General features: G+C 40.0%; 1 protein-coding gene across 2 annotated transcripts; it reads right to left on the reverse strand.

Annotated features, from left to right (window-relative positions):
* Positions 1–706: 706 nt before the first annotated feature.
* Positions 707–21,757, reverse strand: LOC131562170 (carbonic anhydrase 13-like). 2 transcript variants are annotated; one of them, XM_058811747.1, is made up of 8 exons: positions 21,683–21,757; positions 14,182–14,379; positions 12,431–12,466; positions 10,352–10,470; positions 7,018–7,113; positions 5,815–5,877; positions 4,816–4,971; positions 707–2,742 (listed from the first exon to the last, which is right to left on the reverse strand). In XM_058811747.1, exons 1-8 carry the CDS (start codon positions 21,711–21,713, stop codon positions 2,629–2,631), a joined length of 813 nt encoding a protein of 270 aa, XP_058667730.1. In that variant the 5' UTR covers positions 21,714–21,757; the 3' UTR covers positions 707–2,628. The 2 variants fall into 2 exon arrangements, with proteins under 2 accessions (XP_058667730.1, XP_058667722.1); XM_058811739.1 differs by lacking the exon at positions 12,431–12,466.
* Positions 21,758–22,507: the final 750 nt, after the last annotated feature.

Consider the following 22,507-nt stretch of genomic DNA (forward strand, 5'->3'; position numbering starts at 1 on the left):
TAAGAGTTGATCAAAGGGACATGTGGCTGCAGGGGTTTTGGGGGTGATGACATATTTCAGCCTCATGTGCTGTAGAGGACAATGTGGAGCTCGTATTTGAGATAAGATTCTCTGGGAGCACACTGAGTAGTCTGCTTGATGTTTGTTGTAGCTTGGGCACACAGGAAATTAGTGACTGAGGTGCAACCAAGGGCTCAGAGCTGAGACTGTGTCCAAATTCTCACTTTACAGTTGTAGGGGATGGATAACCTGAGAAGCTGTTCCCAAAGGATTTCAGGTAACCTGAGAAGCTGTTCCCAAAGGATTTCAGGTAACTGAGCATTTCTACTCTTTTTCAGATGCCACCACTAACTTTCAGCTAGGCCAATCTAACGTGAACATGGCATCTCCACAAAAGGGGAATTACTTGAATGATGACTTCCTCTAAGACTTATTAGCATAACTATAAAAATCATCAATAATTCAAAAATGCACTATCAGAAACTTGAAGAATGGATTACATGTCTTACCACTACCAAAAATATTTTATTTGGAACATAAAGACATACCTAATAGTACACTACCCAAAGACAGGCTTCAAATGATGGGTGACAATTTTTTCCAAACCTAAAGCTGCAGCTGTTAATTATAAAAGTATAGACTTCTCTGTAAAACTTTAGGTTCTTCAATAGAAAATACAAGACACATTCATAAAATCCATATTTTATTTTGATAAAACCCTTATAAATATAAAAGAATTAATCAACTCCACTGTTTACAATATGTAAGAAATATGTAAAACTTCTGTTCACAATATGAAGAAGTAGCCTTATTCCTTTCTCTTCTGAGACCAACAAATCCTTTGTATCCTTCCTGCAATTTGTAAACATTTTTTCCACATTCTGTAGCTACTCACATAACAGGGAAACATATGAGATCCAATCCTAAGTCCAAAAAAGAGAGTGAAAACTATACAACACACTCTCACTTTTCTTTTTAGTGCTGCTAAATGCCTTTTTTTTTCTTTCAAGTTTGTGTTCTTCAGAAAATATTCAAAAGGCATAGGGAGGCCTTGCAGAATATAATAGCTATATTCTGGGGAGGAGAAAACAAAGAATTCCACATATCTTCAACTAAGATAAAATACCTATATCTCTATATCTAATTTATTGTTCTAAAACAGCATATAAAGTCAATCCCAATTGTGATTTCCCTCGTGTTTGTTCATCAAAGATCAAATGACCCATTGAGGTAAAAGGCAGAGCATATAAAACCTATTTAAAAATTAATTAAAGGAGAGCAGTTATGGAAGATGAATTTATCATAAGTACTACAGAGATTGGTGTTAGTTGCTGCCAGTAAAACCTCTAGCTGCCTCTTCAGGTATCACTCACTGGATTTCACTATAGTTCTCACAGTTTGAGAGTAAATCTAATTCTATCCTAAGCTACATCCTATGGCATGTTCATTAATAAAAATATTTGGTGTAAAACACCCCAATCATATTCAGATAAAAAAGGGTCCTGAGAGAAACACTGCCTCAAGTCAACTTATAGAGACAGAAGTTTCAACATATAGCTACCGAGGGCTGAGCTTTTTATTAGATGTTGACTTGATTCCAATTTCTTTGGCTGTCTCTGACTATTCTCTTTGGTCTTGGAATATAAGTGCAACCACTGAAGTTCACCTATGACAGCAGAACATCAGCCAGCACCTTGACACATTCTATACCTGGGCAGTACTGTGCTGCACAGTGAGATGAGAGGTAAGCAGCATGTGGTTCACACTGCAGCGTGCAATGGTCTGGAACAACAGCTACCCCTGCCTCTTGATTTTAAGGGGCAAAAGTGTGATGCTACATGGATATAGTGTAATAATCCCTTATGTTTCACCAAATGCAACAAACTGGATTTAGGCACAAACAGCTCCCTCTATGCCCTTCCACCTTTCAGTTTTCAGGTTTCAGGACAATTTCATCTTGTGACATTGTGAAATTCAGGAATACCTAATCTACCTGACATAATCTTGCAATATACAAAATCTTTACTATTTGCTTTTTAAAAAACTATCAATCATTACATGATTACTGCTATGAAGCAGCCAGAATAACAGGATCATATAAATATCTGTCTTACTTAAATGCTGCTAGTCATTACTACTTTTTGTAGGAACGTAAATATGGTATTGCAGAAGTCAGCAATGAAATTACATCATCCTTGAAACTTTTTTCCTTGAGAACTGCAATGTGAGGTTTATACAGAAGCTAAATGTTATGTTAGAGACCAGAGGAATAATCCCAGAACATCCCAAATTGTCAATAATACCAAGGATCCTGTTCAGTAATTTGGTGGCAAAATTTGGGCAACTCCTTCACCATTTTTTTAGCAGTGACCTCTGTGTATGCAATGCTGATGCCTCAGTACTTCCAAGACAACGCACTCAAACCCAGTCAGACCTGTTAACATCAATGAACGTGTGACAATTCCAGACATACATGTGTGAGAAATGACTGCATGGAAACCACTGACAAAACAACACCTATTGGTTAAAAACAACTCACAAAAAGAAATTAAACATCACAAAGTATATTAACTACTAAAACGAATTTGGTCTTTGGTTTCAGAGGGAGCCTACTCTGGATTTACTCCTTCAATTCCTTCTGACTTCTCGTCCCCTCAGGGGCTGGGGAGGCCGGAAGTTTCTCAGCAAGCAGCAGGCGACCTCATCCTCAGCAGTGCTCAGGAGGCTGCGGAATTTGGCCAGCTGTAACCAAAAGACACATCAGGTTCAGCAGAAAACTCTCATGCAAATACTCATGAAAAAGCATGTAAATAATAAAGACACTTGTCACTTTTTTCCACCTGAAAGAACAGAACTGTATTTTATTAAGTCATGGGGGAATGGCAATTTCACCATTTCTATCCTTGTAAATGAAAAGGGGGATTACTACTGAGAAAATATCCCAAAATACATGAAACTGTGCATAAGGATTACTTGTTTCCTTTATTCACACTTTGTCTTCCACAACCTGATCTAAACCAGGGAGTGTTTATACCTTTTTAGCTGGATTTCATAGTTTGGAGATTCTGAAATGCTTTTTGCCAAAAGATAAGATTATGTTTCTTTATCATACAAACATTCTGTGTATGTTTCCTTCTTCAAAGAGGATATTCACAATTAACCTGGAATTGCAGGTGTGGTGCTACAGAAAGCTTCTGCCTCTAGCAGTTACTCAAACCAAAAGAGACTCTAAATTCTTTCATTGTGAAGAACTTATAACTTCCAGGACAAGCACTTACTCATAACTCAGCATGTGCTGTTCTCAGCAGAAACCCCATCAGAGCTCCATGTCTAAACCTTGGGAAATCTGAGGATGATTTCTGACCTAAGTATAGAATTTTGTTTAATTCCTAATCTTTACAATAGTTACTATTTCTATATATCACTTTACTTCCCTCCTAGGTTACCAATGGTAGGACAGTACCAAAACCATTCCATTATAATACAGCATTTAGTCGTAATGGCACATTGCATCATAATGACATAAAGAGCAAAAAATATCAATGCTACCTTGCTTCACCCCATTCTGAAGCTAACGTTTGTATTCAGGGACCTGTAAGTTTTTAAATAGCTTAAAATCTATTTTAAATTTCTTCCAACCTGAAAAGTGCAACAAAAAGTCTGTAGTAAACTCTAAAGCCCTAAAGAAATCCAAACTTGAGGAATAAAATTAAATGGTAGAACAGTATCAGTCAGGTGCTGACTGAACAATCACAGTGGTGGACATTAGTGGAAACACTTTAGCTGCATGCATGTTTATATTGACAAGAATATAGCAATTTCTACTTTAATACGTAAGATATAGCTAAAGTTTATGAAAAATTACTAATAAAGGATATACTGGACACTTTCCTACACCATGTTCCTGAGCCTGTTACATGGCTGTTTGTATACAGCATTTCACATTTTAGAATGTATTTATTACAGATTTGCCCAAATAGGAAGCTTTTAACCTGAGAAATGGCTTATCTTTGGAAAGTTGATACCTTAACACAAGTTTCCAATCCTAGATCCAAACAGTTGCAGCAAGCCTTACAAAACCAGATTGAGAGGAGTAAGGAAGAGATATAGGTGAGAAAAATACACACATTGAGCAAATAAATTACTTCCAATCAGTTGTAAACAGAAATTTGAGGTTTCCCAACCAGCAACCCATTCAGGGAACTGTCTTAACACTTATAGCAAAGACTGAAGTCACCATTTCTGCTATGTGTTCTCTACTCAGAAATACCTTACACCTAAGAGGATCAGCCCGCTGGGTGTCACTGTTGCCAAGTTAAGATACAGCATGAAGCTTTTACAAGAATGGCAAATAGACCCTTTTTTGTGGAATCACAGCTTTCCTAAAACATCAACTTATCACAACAACTTTCCTTCTACATAAATTCATCAAGTTTTATGTATTTAGAATGGAAGAAGACATTTACTACTTGTCTGCCAGATAAAAATGCCAAAGATGAGGTTTGAGCTGGATATACAAATAATTAAATCAACTGGAATTCCAGAATTTCTAAGCATCATCTGAACTCTTTTTATAGGTTCCATATGGATTATTTTTGTTTCCTAATTGTTAGTGTATGCAGATTCTTTTTAAAAATTAATAACAAATAGCTGTTACAGCAAGAAAGGCAACTAGTCAGAATAAATTTGATAGAAAAATTTTGACTTTTGAAAATCTTGTAACATCTGCAGTGCCACCCATAATATTGGGTGGCATTTACAATTTCCATTCTTACAAAAGCAACACTTCTATAGCAGTGAAAAATCCAAAGATACCTGTTCAGAACAAACACTTATGGGCTCTCTCAGAACAATCCAGATGACACTCTCAAGAAGAGGTGGAACAGTGAGAGAGCCAAAGTAAGTCCAGTAGTCCAGGGACTTGGGAAGCAGACAGCTGGGATCAAAGTTTGTGAATAGTGCTTTTTTCCCCTGGAAAGAAATAAAAGAAAAATACCAGGGCAATATTATTTAAAAGCAAGAGGCCAGGGTAAATAACACCAAAGGAGGTAGAGCTTGTCCCACTATCAGGTGGGCTGGCAGCATCTTGGGTGATGACAGGAGGTCCTCATCACCGCCCTTCTGATGAGGTCTTACCTCAGAGACAGCTTTGCTGTGACTTTCCTTGATGCCAGCAGGACACCATGAGAGGCGTCATGTTAGAACAGGCTCCCCTAAGTTACAGATGACCATGAGATGGAAGTGGTGGGGAGAAGACAAAAGATGTAAGACTTTCAACATGGTCTCTGTGGGGCTGGCAGAGTAACCCCACAGGTTACTGCCACTAGCTTCCCTCCTCGCTCCTCCAAGGGATTACTTCTGTTTCCCCCTGTACTGGACACCAGACCACAGATGTCTGTCTGAACATCATGTTGGGAGTCTGGCTAATTTCTCTTGCACAAGCAATAGGTTATTTCTCATCCTGTACCTCAGCAAAACAAGGAAGGAAGTATTTTCCTCATCTTTTTTATAGCTTTCCATAAAGTATGTTTTTCCCCTGTTACTATCTTCATAGCAACAGATATATCAGAGACTGGGTTCTGTGAGGAATTCGCTGTTTCCTCTGATCTTTTGCTGCGTAAAAACTATGTTTTGTCTACTTAGTTTCAACTTAAACAGAATGCACATAAACTGACTCAAATTAGGTATCAATCATTGGGGATAAGGAAACATGAAGGTACAGGGAGTAGCAGCCATGTTTCAAAAAACAAAAAACCTGACCAACAAAAGCAACTACCAATATTAGCTAGTATTCTTTTAGAAGCACTTGCTCACCTTGATTCTGATGGTGTCCAAGCGGTCAGTAATCTTGTTCAGCTGAGGGTTGCATTCACCAATCTATTAACACCAAAGAAAAAAGAAACACTGGAGCTCTAGAGAAAAGCAATAAAAATTAATAAAAAAGCAACTGCATAATGAAACTGCTTTATATAACTGGAGTGACTGAAATATCTGATGCATCTTCTGTGCAAGCCCGTGACTAGCTGGTCCTTAGAAATAATACTGGTCATAAAGAAGATTCACTCCCTTGCTAATAGTATTCTGGCTACTCATAGTAATTACTTCAGCCACAAAAGAATTACAAACTTTTCACTACAGGGGTATAGAAATGATTTATCTTTCATGTTTTAATATGTGGGACATTAAAAGTTACAGACTGACATCAGAAATTTAAACTGCTTATGACATTGAAAACAATGTTCTTACGTGAGAACATTACAAACTGAATTTGCGTGCTAAGAAATCCAGTGACACTTCCTTTGAGTCATTTAATGCAAACTGGAAAGACGGAATTACTGAACTGCTGAGGCAGTTCTTTGCAACTGTGGCACGGAATGGCTCTCTGACTGTGCCAGCACCAGTACTAGCTGCTCTCAGGAAGCTGTGTCAGCCACCAGAAACCACAGAATTTACCAAAGCCCTGTCCTTTGCCATAGATTGTGAGAATTCCCCATCTGCTTCTTCATACAGAATTCAGTGAAGCTGTTGCACAAATCTAATCTTAGAACAGGGAGAGAAGGCAAAAAAGGTATAAAATAATTATTAGGAAATTCTCCAGTTTCTGGGTCTGCATTATTTAGTTATTATTATTTTCTAGAAGAAATGACCAGCTCAGAAACAAGCCATTAAAAAACTATTTAAATCAAGCTATCCCCCTAAATGAACATGTTAGTCAAGAACAAGTTACTGGGATCCAAATGGGGGCAGCTGAATAAAGTTCCACATCTAATGTTGTTTGGGCTTGCAGACTAGGCAAACTGAAGAGTTTGACTGTCTTGAAAAATCTATTAAGCTGATATTTTTATTCTTAAAGGAAGCACTTTTTAACCCCAGCTTTCTATATTGGCAGATAAACACTACGAAGGAAATAAATATAAAACAAGTTTCTCTTTAGTGATGCTTACACAAACCATCACTGTTATCTCTTTGAGCTTATAACGCAGATTTATTATGAGTGCTGAAGCATTCTCTTCTTACCTTCAGAAATACAGCCATAACTGCTAGTCCATCTGACTGACAAGCTGCTTCAACAAAACTGGAATACTTCTCTGCATTCCAGTGGACCACATGAAGCTGGAAAGCAAAAGACACAGACAGCATCAACGCTCACTGAACTCAAGTAGTGGCAAATAAATATTACAACTTTACTGGGTTTGACATCCTATTTAACTCTTTTGTATGCAGAATCATTCAGTGTTCTAAATGCAGATAATTCATGAAATCAGTAAATATGTAGTTCACACAAATGGCAAAAGCATTTCCAGTGGCTAAGATTATTAAAAATTTAGTAGCAATCGGCATACCACAGTGCCTATCAAATTGCTGTTGGGTCCCCAGATTTTGAACTGAGAAGTTAAGACCAAAAAAAGCCAATGATTATATAACTGGAGGTTTAAAATCCATTTTTAGTACAGCTGATTTTAAAAAATGATTGGAATTCATGAGGATGTCATTATTATTTTACTCTTTTTCTTTAATCAAGCTTTCAGCAGCATTAATCATCCACATAAATAGCTAGAAAATAGGCAAATACACATAAAACTTGCACTGACCCCTTTTCCCTTGTTTAGCTTAAGGGAACATCGGCATTTCATTTTTGACACTTTTCAGATGTTATTTTCTATGACTATTAGTAGTGATGCCCTTACAAGCAGCTTGACTATCTCAGGTTTGAGCATTTGCATTTCCAACATGCATTATTCTGGAAGTGTCCCATAATATTTGCCTAAGAAGCTTAAACACCACCCAGCCAGGAGGGAAGAGGAAAAGCTTGTGATGTCTATTTCCATGCTACTTAAGTTTAAAAATTAGGTTTCCTAATTCCTGACCACTCTTCATTACGAGAGCTCCTGGTTCCTAAGAAGTTCCAGGTTGTTCCAGCCTTGAGCAATGGTCTGGCTGCCAAACTGGAGAGAGCACACTCACACAGCACTTAGGTCTGACTATTTCACAAACATTAATTACTTTCACGAATCCTCAATGGATTAGTAAATCTTATTACACATAATTTTTAGTTAAAGATGCTCAGAAGCATGGCATGAGATTGTCTTTTCTAAAATTGGTGACCATCTTTTCAGATTTTGAACTTCAAGAATGAGGAAAAGCAACTCATTGAATGACTTAAACTGGGACAAACCCATGAAAAAAAGGACTTCCTTTTGGAATACAGCATGTACAGGACAAGTAAAGTAAGAACAATTTAGGAAAACTGAAATCTGCTTTAAAAGATTTCCACATGAAGCAACATGGCTGTATGGCTGAAATACGGACCTAGAAGTATGAAGATTTTTATTCTAAATATCAATTCTTGCTTAACTTCTATAAGTTTCAAATTTCCATATCTATAAAATGGAACTCTTACTTGGTCTTACTTGACATCAATATTTTAAGCATTTGGGCTTTAAAGTGCTGAAACATTACTTGCAGCAAGTAAGGAATCCCACTGTCATCAATAATAATACATGTACAGCGATGATGACACCCATGCTGTCTCACAGCTTTAGAAATCCTTGAAGGAAAGTTGCTACGAATATTATACACTAAGCCAGGAGGAGAACATAGTCCACTAAACCTTTCTTAAGTGCATTAATATCCTGGAGTTCAGAGTGTCTGCACTGCTCCCTATTATAAATTCACAGAACCTATGCTGAACAACTTTTAAGCAATTACATTTTCTCATACACAAAAAGGAAACAGATACTCTCAGTCAGAAATTACCTTTATTGTGGATTTGGGAAAAAAAAAAAAACACCATCAAAAACAACCCAACAAAATTCCCACAGCTACTAAAAGCCCACTCCCTCATAGCTTTGCCAAAAAAACCCACAGAAGGTAACCCACCAAAAACCAGAGCCCCTAAACAGAGTGTGAAACACTTCTGGGTACAGACACGTTCTCAATGGCTTGTGACTTCTCTAAGGAATATATCCTGTCTTACCACCGTGGTGTCACTGCAGCTTGTGAAGAGACTTTGATCAGCCCGTATGTTGTCACAGAGAATGGAGCCATGGGTCTCTTCTGCTTCCTGGAGGGCTTAAGGGGCAAACCTTGCAGTCTTCTTTACCTGTACATGAATTCTTTCTTCAATTCAGTCAATGCTTTTTCTTCAAACCTTGCACATCTTCCTTACAAAGGTGAGCACTGAAAACATCTTCATGTCTCCTTCTGAGGTATTTTCTTTTGTGTGAACAATATTCAGAAGCCTTGGTTTTAATTCTGAGTTTCTTATCCCAAAGCCAAAGTGACATCTAGAGAGCTTCTTGTGGAGGGTTACCCAACCAACAGGTAACAGAAAGGCCTTTAGACTGGCTAGAAATTCAGAGATATTTTCTCCTTCCATTTGGTTTCTTAGATGGGAAACATGTATTTTCTCAGCTAGAAATTTGGGTTTGGTACTTAATGGTTTTAAAGCACCTCTATTAATTCTTTATATTCCATCTCACCTGGTTCCTGTGGAAAACATAAGCCTTTAAACACTGCAAATGTCACTTTTCCCCATTAGTGTTAGAAAATTGATCTTTTTTTCCTGACCAGTATCTCTTATAGCATTTCCCGTAAAATCTGATCACACCACAGTGCATACATTACATTTATTTCTTCTGTAGTATTATGCCTTTTATTTGGCCATTTATTTTTATACTTTTTACTTTTTAACCCCAGAAAACTCTGACACTGTCTGAATCACATGTTTTTAAAGATCTCAATCTCCTGAAAATATTCCATGGTACTTCCATTTGCAAAGAGGAATGTCATACTGAGAACTTCCTCCTGCAGATTACTCAGATACAAAGGAGACAGAGCAGGAGTGAATGCTCTATGCCAGAGCAGATGGTGCACCACCTCCACTGAAGCACAATCCCCACAGACAGCAGGCATCCCACAGATATTAAACCATGGTTCTCAAAGTCAAAACCACCACATTGCTAAGACAAAATGCAACATTCCTATGTCTTGCATAAACTTTACAATACATTGGCCCCAAATACAATAATTCTGTGGTTTGTCATTGAAGATGACTTTGAAAATATTCTCCAAGGAGGAAACAATGAAAGACAAAGTTTAAAATAACTCTTGAACATTAAGTCTCGCTCTTATAGAGCTCTTGTCTTCTGTACTCCTTTTTTAATCCTCTGCAAAGCTTTCAAAGAGGTTCTCCTTTGAGAAAGGACCAAACAAGCAACACTTCAGGAAGACCACTTTTCAATAAAATGAGGGGAAGATGAAAAGCAGGAAGAGGAAGGGCAACATTACTCTTGTAATGGAAAACTAGTCACAAGCTTAGAGGTACAGATGACTCCATGTAAAGCCTTACCTCTGCCGCATACTTCATCCCATCCACCGTGTGCTCGGAGCCAGCTTCATCATTGGACCCCCAGTGGAAGTGGATCTGGCGCAGCCTGTAGGTCCCGCTGAGTGGCCCCCCAGTCAGCACTAGAAATCCAAACAGAGGAAAAGGCTTCACTGAGAGAATGGAGTCTCTATCCATATCCTCTAACCTCACACCAGACTTCAGTCTTCGGACACTCCTCTGCTCCTGCTCATAAGTTGTCTCAGACGGCTTTCCATTTCTTGGAAGTGCTACAGAAACCCTCACCTGTCGAGGATATGACTATGAAAATTGCATTTATGGGCAGATTAGTGGGTTATGGCCAACTAAAGGGTATGCTGTTATTGTCAAGGTTGGATATTTCTCTGAGAATGGGAAAATACTTCTATTTTTCAACACTCAAGAGTTTCCTCTCTTGATTATATTCAAAAGAATCACTAAGAAATTAAGCTCAAAATATAGGTTTTATGAATAAGGAGCATGATCATAAAAAATTAATGTCAAAAGAATTTATTTTAATCTTTGAAATTTGGTGGAAAATAGGAGGAGCTTAAATTTTCAGGGCTCTTTCCTTCATTTGCAACTAGATCCAGTTATATCAGATTGAAGTCTGAGGAAAAGGAGTTTATATCAACATAAATAAAATTAAGCCAATGCTACATGTGCATTACACAACTGCAATATTACTGACAATTAGCCAGGGCTGGAAAGCATATCCTATGAGGAGCAGCTATGTACTTTGGGTTTTTCTAGTTTTGAGAAAAGGAGGCTGAGGGGTGTCCTCACTGCTCTCTACTTCTGTGGAGGGCAAGCAGAGAGGGAGCTGCAGGTCTCTTGTCTCAAGTATCCAGTGACAGGACTCATGGGTAAGGCTCAAAGCTGTTCCAGGGAAGATTTAAACTGGATGCTAGGAAGCATTTCTTTACCATGATGATGGTCAAACACTGGAACAAGCTTCTTAGAAAGGCTGTCAAAGCCCCAGGCTTATCAGAGTTTAAGAGGCATTTGGACAATGCCCTTAACAACATCCTTTAACTTTTGGTTAGCCCTGAACTGCTCAGGCAGTTGGACAACATGATCATTGCAGGTCCCTTCCAACTGAAAGAATTCTCTTCTCTTCTCCTCTACTCTATTATTTCTATTTCTATTCTGTTCTGTTCTAATTCTATTCAAACTAACACGCATATGGGTGGGTTTTTCATTATTTTGCTTTTGCAAGCACTCACAATTTTCTTGTCAGACTTAGAATCAAAATATCTCCTCACAGAGCCTGGAATGTGAATTACAGTACCCAGAGAGATTCCTTATTCACAGCAAAACAAATCACTTCACTCGCCCAGCTCTGTATGTCCTCTGAGTGTTTGGGATCAGTCTGGAATAGTTTACTGGCTCATCACAGAAATTTTAAGGGGAAATTAGGGGAGATTTAACCAGATGTTTTTTTTTAAATTAAGAGCAGAAGGGATGACAATAGCAATTTTTTCTCTTCTAGGTTTAGTGCAAAACCTACATTTTCTTAGGAACAAAATCAACCAAATAAGGATAAAAGAAGAATTTTTAAATTGCCTATTTGCTAACACAAGTAGCTTGGATAATGAAAAAGAACTAGGACTGTTTATTCTGGGGAAAAATATTTAACTTCCTTAAAGCTTTAACTCAAAAAACATGCGTTTACACAGCCTATAAACTTAGCAAACAGAGGAGATGGGGCAGTGGCAGTTTAAAATTCTTTCTTTTAAGGACTGTAAACTTAGATGCAAATGATCCTAGAAAAGTGTAAAGATCAGTGTTCTAACTGGCTGAGGAAAAACTATTATGTAGAAATGCACCAGCATGAAATATTTATGCTGAAAACTGTGGAAAATGGCCTGTTGATCTATTTGTGCCGCATCACACAGCGATGGTAAAACCATTTAATTTCAACAGTAATTAAGGAAGAGGGTACTCAGAATTTTTTAAGGCAAATATCAGTATCTTGAATTTTTAAAAATATTGGAAGAAGATCAATGGAGCAATTTCAAAGAATGGAGCTAATGTGGTACCAAACAGCATAAACAGACTTACACAAACAGTTACAGACTTCAAAGCCCAGTTCCAATGTTGACCAAAGTGAGGAAATGGTTCGTATGGGAGTCAGTTAATAATGCATTAGAAGATGCTAATGTATTTAGTACCAATTAATTTGATTTTGTTTTCATGAAACCAACACATGGCAGGAGTTCTTACTTCACAGAGGTGCCCCAGAAGCCAAATTTGGACCCTAGAAAATTCAGTATTTTTTGAGCAATGACCTGAAAGAAAACAAAAACAATACTGATAAAGTTTGTCAGTGACAAATACTAGGGGAAATAGTGAATTACTCAATTTATGTTTGTGGACTGAAGAATCTGGTCCATGCATAGAAGATATGGAGTCTAGCGAAGGAGACTGGGTATTCCATCTGTTAATTATCTGATCAACATCTGTCAGTGCTTTGACACAATATGAACTACATTCATGGAGATACGACCTGGGGAAAGCAGTGAGAGGAGGACCGCATAACCATTGCTTTGGTACCAGGAGAAGCCTAGAGAAATATTGCTCAGGCCCTGTCACTTCATGAAAGGAGTTAAGAGAGTGGAAGAGGTTCTTGGTGTATTCACATTCATTAACTTTTTTTTCTTTTAAACTGTGAGGGTAATTAACAATTAGAACAACTTACCAAAGGCTGTGGTAGGTTCAGCATCGCTGGAAAATTTGAAATCAAGATTGTGTATTTTTCTAAGAGATGTGCTTTAGTTCACCAGCATCTACTAGGCTCGAAGCAGAGATTAATTCTGGGAAGTTCCGCAGCATCTGACACAAGGTCAGACTGATCATTGATGGTCAGCTGGTGGCTTTCAGGCAACATCCAATGTTGACAGAAAGTTTAAACCTAAGACTGTTCAGGAAACAAAAACATGATGCTGTCTTCATCTATGTCTCTCCCTCTTGCCACTATGAGCTAATAAGTCCTCAGGACTAAGGGGTCATCAAAAAATTAGTCTCTCTCTGGCTTTGATGCTTATGAAAACACTATAGCCTTGAATCCTCAGCTAAGCCTCACACAGCCACAAAATTATTTTATTGCTTGAAGATTCTGCACTCCTACAGCTTGAAGAGGTGCATGCTACCTTGCCCAAAATCCAAGAGAAGGTTTCAAAGATGAAGGCAGTAACATTACAAAGACTATAATACATCAGAGAACTTCTAAACAAGAATTATTGTTTGCAAAAAGGGAAGCTACATACTCCTGGAAAAGACTTGGGCAATAATACTTTTCAGAGAAGAAAAGGGATTACTTGGGATCTATTTCACTTGTTCTGTATTCGCTCTTATTGTCATAAGAAGGCCGAGTATAGGTGATAAAAAGGGGAAAAACATATAACCAAACCTGCAGCTAAATAAGAGATTTGAGTGATTCAGTTGGAATGAACCTGTAATGAGACACAAAGGATTCATCTGCAGTGAGAAAGAGAGAGCAGCATTTGAAAAATTGTACACAACACTGTTCAAACCAGGAGCTGGCACTATCCAGCTGGTGCAGGTGGATCAAACCATTCCTGTAAGTAGGGAATCCCAACACTTTCTGAGAAACACAACCTCGAACTTGTGTCCAAATATGTTCCCACTCTGCATCATGCTGAAAGGCAGGGAAAAAGGAATCTCTCATCCAGAGGAGCAAAGCCTTACTGTTTATTAGGAGTTCACACCCAGCAGTGAGACGTGTCCAGGCTGTAGGCATTCTGTTTAGGAACTGGTGGAGAAAATTACAGTGCAAGAGTAAAGGAACAAACCTGATTTGTTGACGGTGTCATCAAACTCCACACTGGTGGAGTGCCCGTTGTTAAGGATGATTTTAGCAGAAGCTGGATCATAACTGGGATTTAGAGGACGGAGGGAGGGATCATACTTGGTTTCCTCAGTTTTGATGTCAATGGGTGACTGACGGTCTCCATTAGCGACAGGAAAAACCTCCTTCCAGTGGGCAGGCCCTGCAATGCATTGGAGGAGAAGTCTAAATTGCTGACAGCAACCTCATTGTTATGAAAGAAAACTCTACTTGAATTGTCCTCATCTACATCTTTTAAATTCAGAAAGGATGCATCAGGAAAACACAGATAAAACATTCAGCTACTTTTGCTGCATCATATTGCAATAGCAGGTCTCCAGACCCCTCCATGTACCTTGCATGCACCTTTAAAAAAGGCCACAGTATGTAGACAATTATTCCCAGGTAAGACTCAGCTATGCACAAGACACAACAAATGCTCACTCAAGTCAGGCATCCTGTATCCATGGGCACTATGTCCCAATAAATTTTTGACATGCCATTTTTGCCAAATATCGTCTCATTGTGTCTTTAAGGATTGCCTCTTTTCTAGGCAGAAATTTTTATGCCTTATTCATTTACTGCAAAAGACCTGAGAACACATCTTGCACCAATCACTCTGAATGAGATGGAGAGATGTCAAAAAATGCTGAGTGGTTCCTGGAGCTTGATGGCAGTGCCTGGAACCTGAACACACTGCTGCACCTCTGATCATCTCCTCCCAGCCCACCAACTGTGCACACCAGCTGTCACAAAGAAGAGAGATTGCCACCCTCTAATCATGAAGTGTCCATGCACACAGGCACACATACACACACACACACTAGTGTAGCACTGCCAAAATCAAATAACAGGAACACTCAGGACAGTGGTGTCTGCATGAGGTTTGTATTTCTACTGCCTTCAGCTGATGAGAGTAGATCTTCCAGACACAGAGCCATTGACCCAACTTGGGTAGAAATTATAGGACTAAAGAAACTGTTAATCAATACCAGTCATCTCAACCTTCCTCTCTCCAAGGAGGCTAAGCCAACTTTTCAGCCAAACCTGAAAAGTTAATAAATCAATAATATGGATATGAGAAAATAGCAAATAACATCCTAAAACAGTAAGAAAATCTTCACTGATAAGATGTGTGAGTTATCTGTTGTTACCTACTAAGCATCAGAGAGTTCCCAATAATTCACAATTAGAGTATATGTGCCATTGTTTAACTATATTTGGATAAAAGGGTAAAGAAAAATATGAACAGCCTGGGGAATATATTCTATAAAGACAGAAAATAAGGTTTAGGATGGAAAGGAGAGGACAGCAAGGGGAAAGAAGAAAGGAAAAAGAGAAAGGTGAAAGTCTGCAGGGCAAACAATCTTTCAGTATTAAGAAGAACACAGAACTTGTTTTTCCCCCAGGCTTATAATGGGTAAAAAGCATATTAAATCAATTGAGAGACTGGATATATGAAATACTTAATATGAGCATCAGAACCTGGTCAAATAAAATCTGTATCACTGGAAATCCTCATAACTAACTCCCTATACTGAAGATAACTGACCTCAGTGCAAAAATTGGGTTTGGGTCTTTCTGCATGGCTTAGCACTTAAATAAAAATCATGACAAAAAAGGACAAAAACGTACGATGCAGTGGTTAATAGCCTAACATCAAAAGCTGTTAGGTATTTTTCTTTCCTTGACTTCAGTAGAAGTGAAACTCACAGGTGCTAAAAGCACCCATGCACCCCGGCAGTAAATCAAGGAGGAAGCGCCCACAGCGCCGGGGGCTGCAGCTCGCACAGCACCTGGGCAGAGAATGATTCTCCTCTGAGCAGCACTGAAAAACAGAAGGGGGAAAAACTTTTAAAGAATAGCCTAAGACTTAAACCTCAGAACAAAGACAAAGGCCTTCAGTCCTGATTTTAAAAAAAGTACTTTTTTTAATTACTTCATTAACTAAACTCAATAAATAAATAGATTCTAAGGCAGAAGATAAAAATCCTACTGGTTTGAAACATAACACTGTTTAAACTTAATTCCTCTCAGTTCACAAAAGGTCATCAAAGCTATTCAATATTCTAACTACTTACAGTTTAGAATATAATTTTAATTGTGTTTTGATCCTAATACCCTGTAGTTAGGGATGCAACACAAAATTTTATTTGAAGAAGCCCTACTCCATAATTTATACCTCACTACCATGATTTGGAACTCCTAGAAAAAGTTTATTGCTACTTAATTTTAATAATTCTAACAATCCTTAACTGAGAAAAGCCAAAAATATATTTATGTGCTTAACTACTTGATCTCCTATTGCTCTGTCTCAGAAATAACTGTAGTTACTTTAATTAAATTATATGGATAACTTGTATTCAGAAATAATACAAAGTTGCCAAAAAGAGGACCCAAGGCTGTGATTCTGTCACTGCCTAATTATTTAACAGTAATACAATATTCAGTTCTAAAATGACATTATTGTTGGTTTGGCACTTGTTCTTGGCTCAGATGACCAAAATACTGGTTTGCTGTGGTGATTAAACATCTACCAGTAACCAAACTACCAGGCATCTGACCTTTCAAAACATACAGGAAGGTATCAAGAAACTTCAGCCCATTTTATACCACTAGGTTATATCAACAAGTATTACTTTCTATGTAATCTATTAGCAATCTAGTACAATTACCATGCTTTTGTCCCTCTAGGAAAACTGTGACTCAATTCATTTCTACAGATCCCAGCCCAATGCAAACTTTGTGTATGACTGTTGTAAAACAAAAGCCATTACTGTTGAAAGAGATACTCAAATACATGTCTATAATCAGATTTAAGACAGCGGGGTCTCCAGGGTGAAAATTTTTTCTGAAGTAGATCCCTCCATATTAAAATAATGTACACTTCAGTTTTCTAAATATGCACTTTCAGGGAGTATAACTCATTAATTCACCTCCTTTCATTTTTTCCTTTACTGAATGAAAGTGATTAATATACCAATTTTTGAACTTATGAAATCCTCTCCTGCTGTTGGGAAAACGTTCTCTTGCTAGAGGCAATTTTCTAGTAGCTCTTAACAATCAAAGCTATTGTGACTGAGATTTATGACTAAAACCTGAACCATCTGCTCTGAAGATTTCATGCCTTTATTTTACACACCATTACCACAGGCAATGAATTGTCTGACACTTTTAGGTCAGACTATCACTGCACATACCACTCACCAGCATTGCACACAGCCAATTCATGAAACAGGTCTCACAGTGAAGGCAGTTAGGAATTTGGCAGGAAACAGAACTCACTACAGCACCTCACAGTGCTGTGTTTTTACCCAGCTAAAGCTAAATATTAAAAATTTCATCAACAGGACAACTTGAGACAAGCCTAGTGAACACACTACAGGATACAGCTGAATTCTAATGAGCCTCTATATGTGCATAAATGGAGCATAAATGGAGCATGTACAGGTGAAAAGGGGTTTGGGTTTGTTTTTTTTTTTTTTCACAGTTTGTTATTATATATAGAGAATTCATTATTTTAGAATGGTCTGGCCTTGACAGGATCATATCCTCATTTTGTCGCAGACATATTTTATGAAAAATCCTTTTGCCAGGATCTTTTCTCCTGAGAAGCTGAGAAGCTTCAGCTTCTCCAGGTTTTGCTGCTTTGGAATGTGATCTGGAGAGTTGTTTACCCAGCATGTAAAATTGTTTTTACTTGATGACCAATGACAGCCACCTGTGTTGAGGCTGTGAGCAGTCCCAAGATTTTATTATCATTCCATTCCCTTTTCCTTGCTAGCCTTCTGATGAAATTCTTTCTTCTATTCTTTTAGTAGTGTTAATATATCATTTTTTTAATATATATCATATCATGTATATAATAAAATTATAAATCAGCCTTCTGAAACATGGAGTCAAGATTGTCTCTTCCCTCTTTCCCACCACATCATTTATTTCTAAAGAGAATCCACTGCCCAGTTTGTCAATCACAGAGTGTTTAAATTTATAAACTTAGGTTTGCAAGTAATACAATTGCATATTAGGTTACAGGAAGATGAGCTCCAACAAAAGCAATTAAAAATTCATTATGGGTAAAATTAAGCACCTTTTAAAAAGCAGATATTGAAATGACGTAATTATTCTCAGAAAAAAAAGTATAAGGAGTTATAGCTCAACTGAATTATCTTAAAGGTCATTTGCAATCTAAATGATTCTATGAATTAATATCCCTTTTATTTATAAAATGCCTCAGCATTACTGTAGTAACTAGATCAAGAGAAATTTTTGCTGTAACAGACAATACATGTAAATAATTACCATATATTTCATTAAATGAATAGTAAACTGAAGTCAATTGTTTTCCCACTGTGGTCCCTTTCAACTTTACTCACTCTTTGATTTGCCTTTTAACTAAACATGTAAACAAAAAAGGAGTCAAGGGGCAAGAATATTCCCATCCTGACAGGAACCTTGAGCAACAGTGAAAAGCATGCATGATACCACACTAAAGCCAGTCTTCAAGATTTCAGTATTATGCCTCTACGTATAAGCAACATCAAAACTGTGAGATAAAAGTGGCAAGAAAGCAAAGGCCAAGGTTTTCACAGAAATAAAATAATGCCTTCATTTATTTCAGAAATAGGTGCATCAAAGTAACCAAAGTAATCAAAGTAAAGAGAACTTCTGCATTAGGGGTGTGTGACAAGATACTGGCAGTACGGAGGCTGCAGGTGTGGCTCCTGTGAGAAGCTGCTGAAGCTTTCCCCATGTCCAATAGGGCCAGTGCCAGCTGCTCCAGGATGGACCCACTGCTGGACAAGGCTGGGCCCGTCAGGGACAGCGCTAGCACCCCTGGGTAACAGATTTAAGAAGGGGAAAAAGTTACTGTGCAACAGCAGCTGAAAGAGAGGAGTGAGAATATGGGAGAGAAACAGCTCTGCAGACACCATGAGGAAGGGGAGGACATGGTCCCAGAGCCAGAGCAGATTCCCTGAGCCATAGTGAAGACCAGGGGAAGGCAGCTGTGCCCTGTATGGAGGTGCACAGTGAAGCAGAGATCCTCCTGCAGCCCATGGAGGGTCACAACTGGAGAAGGTGGATGTGTCTTGAAGGAAGTTTTGACCTCATGGACAGCCTACACTGGAACAGGCTCCTGGCAGGAGCCCATTGGAAGCCCAGGCTGGAGCAGGTTTGCTGGCAGGACTTGAGGTCCCCTGGGGAATCCACACTGGAGCAGTTTGTGAAAAACTACAGCCTGTGGGAAGCCCTCACACTGGAGAAATTCATGGAAGGCTGTTTCCATGGGTGGGACCCTATGCTGGAGCAGGGGCAGAGTGTGAATAGTCCTGCTGCTGAAGAGAAAGGAGAGGCAGAGACAACACGTGATGAACTGACCACAGCTGGTGCAGGAGAGTACACAGAGAAATCCTATGGAGTGAAGGAGTGAAGTTGGGCCGAGGATAAAGGGAGGGCTGGAGGGAAGGTGTTTTATTTTCTCATTGTCTTGCTCTGATTTGATAAACAACAAATAAAACTAATTTCCCCAAGTCAAGTCTGTTTTGCTTATGAAAGTAACTGGAGAGTTACTTAACCTCTGAGCATTTCAGTCTATTTTCTCTGCCCTGTCCAGCTGAGGAGTGATACAGTGGCTTTGGCAGGCACCCGGTGTCCAGTCAGTGTCAATACCTAAATCTTTTAATTCTTTACCTAACAGTGAGCCCATGTCCTTAAACATAGATATTTCATATATGCAGACATGTATGTTTTAATATTTGCCCGTTTACTTTATGCACATAATGATTTATGTTGTGACTGTAGTGAGTAGCAATTGTGGAACTCAGAGTGAACACAGATGTCTTTTCAACTCTTCAGGCAGTCAACCACACTATATAACTGCACCACATTTAATTTATTTCGCTTTATTTCTGTCTGAATTGCAAAAAGTAATCTTAGTTTCGGAGAAACTATTTTCAGGGCCACGAAGGCAAACAAAATTTTCAAGAATCAGAGAAATTTCCTTCACTTGCCACTCAATCAAACAATAATAACAAGAAAAATCAGTAAAATAAATGCAGTAGAAGAGAAAAAGCTAAGAAATAAAACTGATGCTAGGGAAGAGCACTGAAGTGTTCGATATCCATGCCTCCCTCCTCTAATGTCCTGTGAAAGGTGTGGTGAAGGGCATGGACTGATGAGGAACTATCCACCCCACAGCTGCTCTGGGGCTCCAAGAAAGGAGTGAAAGGCAAACTCCCCCTCAAATATGTTACCAGGCAGGCAGCAAAAAGAGTTTTATAGGAGAGACAGGGCCCCAAGCATGGTCCAGGGCCACCCCAGTAGAAATTCTGGTCGCTTCCCCTCTCTATAAGTTGAGAATAGCAAACAAGAAGAGACAAGATAAGGGAGGGAAAGTGGACTTCTTATCTGGGCAGTGCAGGTGAAGCTCAAAGCATAGAAACATATGGAGAAAAAAAACATTGAAAAACAAGACCCATTTACGTCTTCAGGGGAGGGGTAAGGTAGACTGCACAACAGCAGATAACACACCCAATCATTGCAACATCCTTGTGATCCACCACCACTACCCAGTTTTTCAGGAAAAGTACATCCATCCAGAAAAGATGGAACATGAGGGCCAGGAAGGAAAGGTAGTACTTTCTACACATAAACAGTATTCCAAAGTCTAAGTAATATGCACAAAGTCTAAGAATATGCACAAAGCATATTCTTATAGGCATTAGTATATGCAAATATATAGCTGTCTCACTTTGCTGTCACAGCATTTCATTTCTTTGTGTACAGACAATATAAGATATTCCATGTATTTTATCAGAGTTGAGCCTACAATTTACAAAAACACTTTTATTTCTACTTGCATGACTTGTGAGACCGTCTGCACACTGGAGCAGCGTTTGCATGACTGAAGATGCAAAACAGAGCCAAGTCTTTAAGCCTGCAGATGAGCCCATCTTGGGACTTCAAAGACTGACAAGATGAAACCACTGAACAACTAAAGTCCAAAAGCATCTCCTCTTAGGTGCATAGTTATATATTTAAATAACCCAGTCAAGTAACTAGGATTTCCCACCGTGTAGTAGAAGCAGAACAGAGCTGGAATCAGAAAAGCTCGGCTGGAATAGCAGTTCCGATCAGTGCAGCTGTCAGCCACGTACTCGATCTGTGCACGCAACTGTTCAGCTGAAGGAGCGAACGAAATCCCAAGCGGGAACGCGGCAGACCGGACCCGGAGCCAAGCCCGGCCCGGCTCTGCAGGCAATGCTGCACGCATGGACACCTCTCAGCCGCCTGCCTTGCAGAAAGCCGAGACAAAAATCGGCTCGCTCTCACGCTGCAGAGCATTTCAGCTCACCCAGCTCTCCCGAGGGCGCTGGGCTGCCGAGCCCGGCGGCGGCAAGCGCTGGCCGCCGGGCCCCGCTGCCCGCTCCGACGGCCCCGGCTCGGCCCCGGCCGCTGTTCCCTACCGTTGTGCTCGTCGTATCCCCAGTGCAGCATGGCTCTGCTCTCCTGCCGGCACGGCACGGGACAGGACAGGACGGGCTGGGATGGGACGGGATGGGGCGGGAGAGGCGGCTGCGCCCGATTTGAAGGCGACGGGGCGGCGACGCCCCGATCCTCGGGCGCTGATAACGAGACCTGCAGGGCTCCGGCCTCCTGGCCTGTCCGTGCCTGTTGTCGCCCCAAGCCCTTCGTCACCCAGGCTCTCCCCAGGCTCCCCCCAGCACCGTCGGGGTGGCCCGGGGGACGCAGTGCCATCTCTCAAGAGCCCGCTCCAACAGAGGGAAAGTGGCTCCACCAGCCCCCGTCCCGCCAGAGCACGAGTTGTGCGGCAGTGCCCATTACTGGGGTCACCCCCGCCACTCCCGAAAGAAAAGCCAGTCCGCACCGCTGCATCCCCTCCCGATTTTCTCCCAGAGGTGTAAACCAAATTCCCTTTGGAATAGGTCGCAGGAAGATTTCACGTTTTCCGAAGTGGGGCCGTGAAGGCAGAAGGGTGTCCCACTACCCACTGGGAATTTATCCATGCGCCGCGTGTGCCGGGAGCTGCCCGCGGGCAGGTGCTTGAGGCAACGCGGAGCTTTGGACTCAGCGCTTGGGCTACGGGCGCGCGCCAAGGAGCTGTCAGCTTTCCCGTGCTGGAAAAGCTGGCTGCGAAGGCGCGGGAGAGACAAGCAGGGCCGGGGCGAGGCTGACTCCGGGACCAGACAGGGACAGGGACAGGCACAGCGCCACTCCACCACTCCCGCTCCCCGGTGCGGCTGCACAGCGCCCTCCCGAGGCGGCACACG

This window comes from Ammospiza caudacuta, chromosome 1 (assembly GCF_027887145.1).
Source record: "Ammospiza caudacuta isolate bAmmCau1 chromosome 1, bAmmCau1.pri, whole genome shotgun sequence".
Taxonomy (NCBI): Eukaryota; Metazoa; Chordata; class Aves; order Passeriformes; family Passerellidae; genus Ammospiza; species Ammospiza caudacuta.